Genomic DNA, 12,170 nt, shown 5'->3' on the forward strand with positions numbered 1-12,170 from the left:
AAGCAGCCACAGCCACACTAGTATTTCTAGCACACTATCTCCATCTGAGCTAGCATGTCTCTGTCCACCCATGCTGGGAAGCACCCTGCCAGCTGCTGTGTAGACATATTGTCAGGGTTTGTGTTTATAGCACACTCAGTGTGAGTTGTAAGTCGAGTGTTATCCTTAATTCAACACCCATCCACACACGTCTCTAGCTCAAGTTAATTGATGCTTTAAGTTTGCACTAGCTGGCCCACTGGGGAGCAGGTTGAAATAGGAGTGATGCTGAAGTTACAACATCTCATTAGCATCTAATCCAATCACTCTGCTTATCAAAGCACTATGTATAGCTGCAGTGTAGTAACTCAAGTGCACTAACTTGAACGCACTGTTGCAGTGAAGAGAAGTCCTCAGATACAAGTCATTGAAGAAAAGCAACTGAAAGAGTACCAACCTTCTTTGGACAACTATTCTTTTTTTTTTTTGGTATGTTTTTTCTCTGCTCTCCACTCCCCAGACTATCCTATACCAACACCCAGATGTAACCTACCTTCATATTCCTCTAGTGAGTCAATTATCTTCTTTCTTTCTTTCCTATAGGGTGGTTTATTACACAAGTCAAAGCCTGGAGGTTCTTTGATCGCAGGAGCCTCACAAAGACGTTACATGTGCTTGTCACAGTTACTGTGCTATTTGCATTCTTAACTCCATGTATCTCAGGCTGGCCAATCAGGACACCCTCAGGCTTCCATGTGATTTCTGGGGCAGGTTTTGCTGTAGCTGAGCAGACTGCAGTCAGGAGCCCCGGGGTGCTGGCGTTTGAATGGAGTTCAGGTCTTACTGCAGAAATCGCTAGGAGACAAAGTAGAGTGCAACAGAAATTACAATATGCCTTACACTGTGACCAAAAAGCTAAGACATGTGCAAAGTTTTTAATGGAGAAAACCAGACTATTCCTGAGATGTTCAATATATTGCTTTATAGTCATAGATTTTAGTGGTTTGTTTTTATATTTTAACTGTTAGGGAGGGGGTTTTATGCAGGAGGCATAGGGTTGAAAATTAAAGAAAACTGTGCCAGATGGTACCTTCTTCACAGATCCACAGGAAACTCTCTGCACATTCATGTGTCTTGTTCTTGTGATGGAAAAAATGTGCTGATAAACACTTTTCAGGCACCACCTCCCTGTCCCTACATCCAAGGAGAGCCCTTCACTGAACTGAAGATCCACACGTGGGGAAGGAGCAAGTCAGAAGAAGTCCAAGACCTCCTTGGATTTGATCACAAGGCTGGGGAGAGGGGTTTGTTCTGCTATATAATCATGAACACAGCTAAACTTTGCTCTACAATGACTGAAACCAACATCGTCTTTGAGAACCTTGTGTTACACAAGGAGGAGGTGGATGTTAGGGTGACAAACTGACTCAGACTTGGACTGGCTTTCTCTACTGATTTAATAGCTGAATATTGCTGTATGTTAGAACACCTTATACTGTTTCATCTCATGTCTCTGCTGATCCTGTGTCTGTGTATTTATACATTCACAGATTTTCATATTAGCAGGTCAACTGCTAGCAATCTCTATATTTAGGTTGTGTAATTTTTGTCTTTATAAAAGAATGAAGAGTTTTAGAAGCTTTAAAACCTTCCTGATTTGCAGCAGCCCTTAAGAAATCCAGCAGGGAGAAAGCCCTCAGGCTGGAGAAGTGCCTTTTCTTTGTTCCATGAAATTCCATTCAGGTTTAGCTGAGTTCTCAATGGTTAAAGATCACCACTCCCTTTCTCTTTCTTGCCATATTAAATAATTGAAGACATGAACATTGAACACTAGGCTCATTCCATTGCCAAAGCAGGAGCAGACACACCAAACTAGGAATGGCTGGGAGAACAGCTGTTGCAAGAATTGTATTAGTACCCGTTTGGGCATTATACATGATACAGCTTTTAATTACATGATCATATATTTTTTCAATACTACCCCAGTCTCTTTCAGTGTAGTGGGTAGGGGAGAAAAAACGGGTAGAATTAAGACTGTTTGGTGATCATAAACATGGAATTTTCTAACTTTTCAGTGCTTGACTTCATAACATTCTTTTAACACAGAACACGTACAAAACCTCCTTAAGTAGTTGGTAGAGGTTTAGTCAGAGGCACCACAAAGACCATTTCCATGTTTAGAAATAGTTTTTGTGAAAAAGTTTGTATACTCAACATATATTTTTAAATTAATTAATTTAAAATGATGAAATTTATACTATGCACTGTTTTATGTAGTCATGTCAGTCCCAGGATAAGAGAGAGACAATGTGGCTAAGGCAGTATCTTTTATTGGACCAACTTTTGTTGGTGAGAGAGAGAAACTTTTGAGCTCACACAGAGCTCTTGTTCAGGTCTGGGAAAGGTACTCAGAGTGTCACAGCTAAATACAAGTGTGACATACTATACCTTGGGGGAGCATCTTTTAATCCCCATATTCCTCATCTGTATATAATTGTGATCTTGCATATAAAACGGGCTATGTGCAGTATCAGGGGAAACGTTATCATCTGCTGAAAGTGATTTTTCTATCCATATATGTATATCATTAATGCATATGAAATTATGAGAATTGTGTTCTATGGATGTCACTAAAACATGCTGTAAATGGGGGAATCAGCCAGATATTAGCTCCCCAGAGGCAACAGCAAGGAAAGTAACCAATGCTCAGGCGGGGTGTGAAACAGCCCATCAACAGCCATCATCCAGCAAGGGAGCTACAATTCAGTGACTCACCTGCATGAGGCCACACCAGGGGAATTGCTCAGCCTTGCCTGGGGACTCAGCGATGCCCACCAGACATGCCTGACTTGTGTTCTACAAGCACATGGGACTGAGGGTATAAAACAGAACACAGGGGGCGCAGGCTTGGCCTTTCTCCTGCCCTCACCTATTCTGCAAGCAACAAGGACACTGTGAAGACTTAGTTAAGACTCCAACAGAGGAGAATGGCCCCACTGCCACCTCCCACCTACCCCCTATTACTCCCCAAGGCCACCACATCACCTTACATGTGTGTCTTCTCCATCTATGCCTGTGCAGCTCCACTAATTAGCTGGATGGCCCTTCATTTTTTGTGTACAGCCACCCAGGCACTCACCTTAAAGGGAACTATCCGTGGACCACCTGAATGGAGCTCGCGGACCACTGGTGGTCAACGAACCACAGTTTGAAAACCTCTGAGCTAGATGTTGCCCAATCTAATAGGGTTGAGAGTTTACTCTGTGTGCTTATATCTTATTTTATTTAGGCAAAAAGTCAGAGTTAGTTACCAATCACTTATAATCGCTTAAAAGCTATCTTTTGTAGTCAATAACTGTGTTTTACCGTTTATCTTTACCAGTAAGTTTGTATAAACTGTTTTTCTAATCTACTCAGGTTTGCAAAGGCTGGTGTATATCCACTTTCTATTGATGAAGTGTTGAACCAATTAATACATTTGCACTGCAAGATGGAATATTCCTGAGGTACAAGGCTGGGAGCTGGGGGGATTTTTCTGGTGCCTTTCTCTGTGGGATTCATGAGTGGCTCTGGGAGCATTCATGCAATCTAGCTGGCTTTGAGGCTCCTCATGTGATTGTGCTGAGTGATAATAGCACCTGGAGGGGCTTGCTGCTTGTCACTAGCAAGGCATTGTGAGAGACAGCCCAGGCTGGAGAGAGTTAAGGAAGTACAGTGATCCCACAGTCCCAGGCTGCACCCTGGGGAACTCATCACAACAAGGTTGAACAGATAGTTTAGCATAATTTTGCTAGATATTGAAAATCATGGTCTTAACAAAGACACTGCATTTATGGCTTCTTTCTAAGGCCTTAATTAACTTGTGATATTGCGGAAATCGCAGATCCCACAATATTAGGCTTCCATTGTAATTTTGATGTAGCTTTTCCAAATTACTGTAAATAATATGGGTCCATTATTACTTTTCCGTGATTTCCCATTTCTTGTCTGAAACTCAGTTGCAATTATTTGACAAGCATCCCGTGACTTAAGTATGGCCTTAATTAATATAACAATCTGTAACCCACTGTGACTACAGGGGTGTTAAGGGGATACTGCACCTTGAAAAAGCAGCAAAGAGTCCTTTGGCACCTTATCGACTAACAGATGTATTGGAGCATGAGCTTTTGTGGGTGAATACCCACTTCGTCGGATGCACCTTGAATGCTCCCTTAGACTTAGAATAGATGCTAACTACTTATGCTAAACAATCTGTTCAACCTTCTATTTAGCTGTGACACTCCCACAGGCCACACCTAAAGATGAGCCCTGTGTAGCTCCAAAGCTTGTCTCTCTCACCAACAGAAATTGGTCCAATAGAAAATTACAGGGACATTTGGGTCCAATCCACTGGGGGCACTGCACCATTAGAGAAAAGGGTTTAAAACTCACATTGTAGGAGGCAAGTTTCTCTACCGAAGGAGCCATGTGGAAATGCGTTGAAGATGCACTTATAACATGTTTCATTCTCCAATGTCACGCCACGAAAAGTGATGGATGATGCTTTCAGACTTGTATCATTGAAACAAACTCTCTTATTGAAAGGCCCTATGGATTTAGTTCCATGTGCCTTGCTGTAGGTAGCTATGTTTTTGAATGAAGAGCCTTCCAACTTCTGCCAGGTGACTTGTAAAACATTGAAAGAGTGTATAAAGTTACATTTCAGGGTCACATCTTCACCTAAGGTTGCTGCAGGAACTCTCTCACATCTCACTGCTTCGTTGGCACCTGGAAACAGAGCCACATCAAGGATCACATTAAAAGAGAGACTGCAACGTCCATGGAGGAAATCTCTGAGACAGCCCTGGGAGACCACATGGTGCATGTGTGTATTTTACATAGTCCCCGGACCACTGTGTGGCTGTGGTATGGACGCTACCAGCTGCCTTGGTCTTCTGTGCAAGAGATACACTACAAGTGTTACACACTGTCCTTGTCTGTGTGGTCATGGGAAAGTATTAACACAGCGTGAGGTTTTTCAGACGAGGTTAACAGCTAGTTATAGGCAGGCTAGAACAGGAAATGCTATATATGATCCTTGTTTTGCCCAAGTAATACATGGAGAAATAGGTCTTGTGAGCAGCCTGCTGAAATGTCCCTCAGCCTCTTTCCTGTCTGGGGAATCAGTGACAAAACAGCAAGTTGCAATGACTCCACGCAGCCGCAAGATGGCAGCAGGTGCCACAGAGGAGCCCTTATTTAGCCGGCTATAAGCCCAGAGGATACAAAATGAAAATCCTTCCCTGAAATCCTCCCCTGGAGGTGAATTGATAAAATAAAACACAAATTTAGGCATTGATCTTTGCCCAGCGAGAGCAGCCTCATGCACTTGTTGAGCTCTGTTTCAGATTCATAGAGGTAGTGCCAGTTTTAAGGGGTGTAAAACCTATTCCTAGAGTGTGCCAGGTTTTACAGACATCGACGCACAGACACCTCCCCTTCCATTCCTTAGCATGTGAATTAGCGTCCATCAAATTTGTCATTACACCATTGACCTACAGCAACTCCTCACTTGGTGAGTTTTCGACTGTCTAAGGAGAAGTTTATCACCCAGTCTGTTTGCTCTTCAATCCCCCTCCCTGTCCTCTTTGGTCTGATCCCCTCTTCCCTTCTACTTGTCTGCCACCTAGTCCTCTCTTTATCCCGTCCAGTCCCTTTCTCCCCGGGGACGTTGCTCTCCCACTAGCAGCTCCTGCCTCTTCCCCTCCCAGCGGAGAAACTTATGCTGACTCATTTGTTTCCTTCAGGTTTTAGAGGTGGGGAGCCCCTCCCCCCACTTTTTATTATTGTTTAAATAAAGATGCTTCTAGAACAGGGGTGGGCAAACTACGGCCCACGGGCCAGATCCGGTCCTGTCCCTCAGGGTTTTGGATCTGGTCCATGGGATTGCCCCCCATGGAGCTGCAGGCCTGGCACTGCTCTCAGACGCAGCCCCCAGGCAGGGGACAGAGGGCTCCATGCATTGCCCTTGCCTCCAGGCCCTGCCCCCCGCAGATCCCATTGGCCGGGAATGGGAAACCGCAGCTAATGGGAGCTTCAGGGGAGGTACCTGGGGGCGTGGGAAGGGCAGCGCACGCAGAGCCCTTCGCCCCCCTCCCAGGGGCCGCAGCGCTTCCTGGAGCGGCGTGGGCAGTGGTGTAGCCAGGTTCTAAGAGCAGTGGGAGCGAACACAGAAAAAAAGGTGCCACCCACTGCAAAGCAGCAAAGGAAACAAAAAAAAAAGGAAAACCCAAGTCTTGCCGAAGAACCCGCCACGCTGAATTACCACCGCTGAACTGCCACTGAAGACCCGAAGCTGCCTGTGGGAAACCCGCACTGGAGCCGCAAGATAGCAGGCGCCCCCCAACGGGCACAGGGAGCAGCATCACCCAGCCACCACAAAGAGAGGGTGGGGGGAACAGGAGCCGCTGCCGCAAGATCCACGCAGCGGAGCCTGAAGTGAGTGCCGCCGAAGACCCGGATGTGCTGGGAAGCGCCAAGTGAGTGCTCAGGGGAGCAGCCACTCCCCCTAGCTATGCTACTGGGCACGGGGCCGGGGCCAGGTCTGGGGCAGGCATGCAGGGAGCCTGCCCAGGCCCTGTTGCACGCAGCTGCTACCCCGGAGCTTGTACCCCTCCTGCACCCCGCCCCCCAACTCCCTGCCCTAAGCCCCCTGCCTGCACCTTGCACCCCTCCTGCACCGAGCTCCCTGCTGCACCCTGTACCCCTGTGCACCCCAACCCCCTGCCCTGAGCCCCGTCATACACCCCACACCCCTCCTCTGGCCCAATCACTTGCCCTGAGCCCCTTCCTGCACACCGTACCCTCTCCCCACCCCCTCCCGCACCCAGCCCCCCTGCCCTGACCCTGCTTACAACTTCCCCACCCAGATGTGGCCCTCGGCCTAAAAAGTTTGCCCACCTGTGTTCTAGAAGCAGCAGCTGGAAAGAAGACAGACAACACAGAACCATGTGCCAGACCAAGGCTCTGCATAGCAGAATATGAGAGCTGCTGGGTTACTGTGTTCACTTTGCACCCTAAAGAGACCTAAACCAGTTCTTGGTGTGTGGCTGCTTTGGGGGCTGAGAGGAAATAATTGTTCCCTGGAACTGTCGCCTTCTCTCAGCTTTCCTCAATTGTACACAACTACTGAAAAAAAGGTGAGAGGGTAGAGAGAGCAGGTAGAGAAGCACAGAGAGAGGAACTGAATGGTCAGAGAAATACTACATGCTGAATCACCCAGGATATCAATGAGACTGATCCAACCTGCATGTTAGCAATACTTCCTCCACTCACATCATCAGAACAGGCTTGTGACATGTATCTGAACTGTCCACCTTGCTTCCCTGCTCTCTCTTGGTTAATTAATATGATCTAAAACAAAACCCCAAAGGGGTCACAGACCCAAGGAGCAACTTGAGTGAGCTGAGTTTCCCAAAAGAGCACTTAGACCTGACTTGCATTTAATTTGCCACCAAAACTGAGGTAGAACATGGGAGAAAAGGGCATCTCCTGTCACTTATTACTGGAGCCTGGAAAGATGAAGACAGGATAGTGCAGAGAAGCGAGCTCCCAGCTCACAAACATCTTAGGACCAGGGGAGGTCTCTCTGGATTTATTCTTCCATTTCCCTCTTTTACTACAGGGACCATCTGTCAGGTAATCTCACATTCTTCCTCTGGCACCTCCCCCACTCCCTCATTAACCAAGGAGGAGAGCGGGCTTTGATTTTTTATTTGAATGCGAAGGCATCCTGCTCTCTGTGAATATCACTGCTCCTAGTCCTCATTCAGGTCAAGTGTTTAGTAGCTGTTGTAATCCTAAAAACGAGGGACTGGAACAGTATCTTGAGTCATTAAAGGAATACTTGGTTAATAAAATTATTTTTAAGACCAAATTTCTAACACCACTTTAGATTAACAACATGGAACACAGTTTAAAAGAATTCAAATGCACTTTCTCCCGTTTGCTTTTTGACTTCATTCACCTTGGACATGAGAAGACTGTTCCGTTCCATTTCTGTTCTAATCAGTTTAACTTTCTAGCCCTTGAGTGCAAATCAAAGGCTGCAATGTTTGGATTACTATGTAGGGTTGCAACAGTCCATTTTGGTAACACCTAAATTCCATTGGGAACACAGCCATTGCCATACAAAAACAGATCACCTAGGCCAGTATCTCATCTCTGACTGTGATGAGTAGCAGGGGCAAGAACCCGCTGGTGGGAATGTATAGAATAACCCGTCTATACTGGCATTTCTTTGTAACTTCAGTTGGAGGTTAGCAAATGCCCTAATGTGGGAACATTTATATCTATTTCACACTTAAATATATCCTAAACCAATAACTGTGGATGTTCTCATTATCCAGCTAACTGTCCAGTTCTGGCTGGATCCTGCCAAGCTCATGTCCTCTGTTCACTGTAGCAACAAGTTCTACAAGCTTATTGTGCATTCTGGGGAAAAGTGTATCATTTTGTCAGCTTTCAATTTGGTGCTTTTCCTTTTTATTTAATGTCCCCTTTTTGTATGATGAGAGGACAAGGAGGAGTACTTGATTTCTGTAGCTTTCATTATCTCCAAACCATTATTGTGGCCACTCTTAACTATCTGCCCCAATCTTTTTATTCTCTCTAAATATTGAAATTTTCTCCAGCTTTTCCTGTAGTTATTTTTATTGGCTGTGTCTGAACTGCCTCGTTTTTCTGCAATATACCACATAAATAATGTACATTAGTCTTGAGTTCTGTAAAAAAAAAAAGGGGTGGGGGCAAAGTGAACTGATAGTGTCTTTAATCACCTTCACTGCTAATTTCTCAGGGCTTTCTCAGGCAGGACTCATATGAGTCAAGATGTGGGGATCTGGCAGACCCTAGTTTGGGAGGGAATTTGATATTGACTGTTGCATTGTTAGGGGAGAGGACATGCTTTTTCCCTCCCAGAACTCTCTGATTCTATCCTATTAGTTAAAGTGATCAGGATATTTTTCTCTAATTGCGGGAAATTTAAAATTAATTGGTTTATAAGTGGGAATATATAGAATTATTGGATACAGTAAACAGGAAAATTTTCCTCTCACCGCCCCTGCCAAAATATGCTATTACTAACGCTTGCAAGTATTATTTGTAACAATTTAGAATTGTCTGACAGGACAGTCCATCTGTCCATTCTCTCCCTCCCACTCCTCCTTCTTTATGGTGCATGTTCTCAGATCTATTTAGGACTGAATTGTCCAGCGATTGCTGCCGTGCAACTGGTATACAAAACAGGATGATAAAGGGAAACTCCACTCACCTGTGCATGGAGCCCTAAGCAGGCAGAGTATCCAGCGCACAATGAGCCAGAGTTCAGGCCACCAAACCCTCTGCAAACACATCTTGGAAAAGGTTTATTTTATTCTCATGGAATTTTTTTCCTTTTCCTTCTGGATCTGCAAGAAGAGCTTCTCTTTCAATGAGATGACTTGAATGTGGCGCCTTTTTCTTGCATATGACTCATCTCACTTGATTGGCCACAGCTCAAAACGGCTCACATTCCACTGTGAGATTACCTGTCTGCATCCAATTGCATGCACTCTCTCTCTTCCCACTCCTCATCTCCTATTTGCAGCTGCTGTAACTGTAGCTGACACCAGAGTGCCTGCCTGGCACCAGCAAGCCAGTGGAATGGGAATGTCAATCATTAACCAACTGCCCCAGCCCTGGGCTTTCACTAGAGCAAATAGACTGTCTACAGAATAGGGTCCTCACTTCCCTTCCCCTCTCTCCACTTAACTAAATCACCTACAGAAACCCCTTCTGCAGACACACCCTAAACCAATCAGCCCTTCCCTACACATCCTCAGCGTGATTTGCTGCTCAGGTTGCACAGGCTTATGCAATTGATTACTTACCTAGTGCTCAAAGTGATACAGCACTGGGAGAGTCTGTGGATCCCCCTCCTAATGCAAAAACTTATGCCAGTGGTTCTCAAACTGGGGGTCTTGACTCCTCAGGGGGTCACAGGGTTATTACAGGGGGGCTAGAGGGGTCATGAGCTGTCAGCCTCCACCCTAAATCCTGCTTTGCCTCCAGGATTTATAATGGTGTTAAATATATAAAAAAGTGTTTTTAATTTATATGGGGGAGGGGTCGCACTCAGAGGCTTGCTATGTGAAAGGGGTCACCAGTACAAAAGTTTGAGAACCACTGTCTTATGCATACAACCCTTCACATACATGTGTGATCCACTTCACTACTGCCCAACATCCCTCTGATCACTACAGTCATATTTGCTTCACAGAAATGCCTGAGGAGGTAGGCTGGGTTGGAAATCCAGCTCTTCACAACTCATGATGTTCCTGGATCCACTTTCTCTGGCTTTCCCATTACCTCAGCCCTCAAAACCCTCCCCATAGCACAGACTTCCCCTCTTTAGCTGCTTCCCCTTACACACCTCAGAAACTTCCCCAAATAGTCCCTACTTCCCTTTTCCAATGCTAAAAACGTGTACACACAAAGCTCCCCGTTTTGGTCCCTGCTCTGAAATCTCCCCTCTGCTCTCTAAGCTTTCCCTTCCCACTGACCAGAGCCTCCAAAACAGACACCCCCTGCTCCTGCTCCTCCCCATTCTTTGCCTCCCACAGGTCAGAACCCTTCCCTCCCCCACCCTCATCTGCCCAGAAATGTGAACGGTTTATGACCGCATGACTGAATGCTTCTACTTATATAATTCTCCTTCAGATGCACACAACACAAAGGCAGGAATCATCATGGGGGCACAGGGCGATATGTTCTATGCTGAACTTTGTAGAATCTAAACTCTATGTTGATTCAAATAAGCCCCTTTTTCTGCCTGTCCTGCTGCCTTCCCACCACAACTCCCGTCCCTTCCACATTAAGATTATTCTAAAACAAACTCATTTCTCCTTGTGCCACAGCAGCTTCATAGTCTCACCATAAATCACAACTGCTCCAACAGCCCCTTTCCTGGATGCAGCTATGGGAGACTGTGTGGTCCTCAGCACAGAGCACTGGACTAGGACACTAAAGACATTGCTGCTTTTGCCAGCTCTGTCACTGAATCAGCATGTGTCCTGAGCCAGGTCACTTCACCGCTCTGTGGCTCAGTTTTCCCAGCTGTAAGGAGAGCATTATCTACCCCATTTATCTATGTAAAGTGCTTCGAGCTGCACAGATGGAAAGTACTATGTCAGTCCTAAGATTATTTTAACAGGTTCTGGGTATATACAAGCTTAGCAAGGAGAGCAATAGAGACAACAGGAGCTTTGGGGTTTTACTGTTTATCACTTATCAAAGACAAGTTCAAATTTTATTCTGCTTATTTTTTTGTTTTGGGAGTGTGAGAACTAGCATATTTCCCACCCTGGCTTTTTGCGGGTAAATTCTTTGAAAGACGAGTTCAGTGATGGCAGGTGGGGCTGTAACCTGAACTTCATCTCTCCCTCCCCACAATGAGGGATGGGCAAACCGGAGTGATTTTTAAGGCTCAGGGAGGGGAGACCTGAGGAATTGTGGGAGACTCTCAATTTGGAGGCAGGAGGGGGGAGAAAGATTCCAGTCTAGTGACAGCTTCACATAGCATCATGCTTCAGGTCCTCCTAAGGTCCTGCTCAGTTCTTCAGTAGAGACAAAGTGAGAACTGATATTTTGAAATGTAAAAAAGCAAAATGAGGAGGAAATACTTTAAGCATGTGAGGCTGTCAGATCAGAAAGGAGCCTTTTTTATTTCTTCTCTTTGCTGTTCATTTTTAAAGCTAGTTGTGAATTTGTTCTCAGATAAGAAAAGGAAATTTAAAAATTAAATGCTAAGTAGCTAACTGAAGGAAGGCATGCAGTGTCTGTATCACAGCTGGGATCAGACATTAACAGGGTCAAGCACCACCATTTTGAGACATGAACAGGTCAAGCACCAGGTCTGGCAATGCTTCACTCGCTGAAACCATCAATGTAAATCATACCTGTCATTACCTTCTTTTCAGAGGAAACACTGGGTCACTGGTGAATCCCACTGCTCTTTCCTTCCTTCCCATCCTTGGTTAAGATAGTTTTTCTCTGCAGGAGCACTGGGCACGCTGCTACCCTGCAGCCGGATGACATTATTTACTTATGCAGTCCTACAAGGATGGCAGGTGCTTTGCAGACAAAGACCCAGTCTCTGCCCCAAAGTGTTTACA

General features: G+C 45.5%; 1 protein-coding gene across 1 annotated transcript; it reads right to left on the reverse strand.

Annotated features, from left to right (window-relative positions):
- Positions 1-445: 445 nt before the first annotated feature.
- LOC120405948 (OX-2 membrane glycoprotein-like) lies at positions 446-9,420 on the reverse strand. The gene is made up of 3 exons (XM_039539949.1): positions 9,290-9,420; positions 4,411-4,746; positions 446-834 (listed from the first exon to the last, which is right to left on the reverse strand). Exons 1-3 carry the CDS (start codon positions 9,369-9,371, stop codon positions 557-559), a joined length of 696 nt encoding a protein of 231 aa, XP_039395883.1. The 5' UTR covers positions 9,372-9,420; the 3' UTR covers positions 446-556.
- Positions 9,421-12,170: the final 2,750 nt, after the last annotated feature.

This window comes from Mauremys reevesii, linkage group 1 (genome assembly GCF_016161935.1).
Source record: "Mauremys reevesii isolate NIE-2019 linkage group 1, ASM1616193v1, whole genome shotgun sequence".
In the NCBI taxonomy this organism is placed as follows: domain Eukaryota; kingdom Metazoa; phylum Chordata; order Testudines; family Geoemydidae; genus Mauremys; species Mauremys reevesii.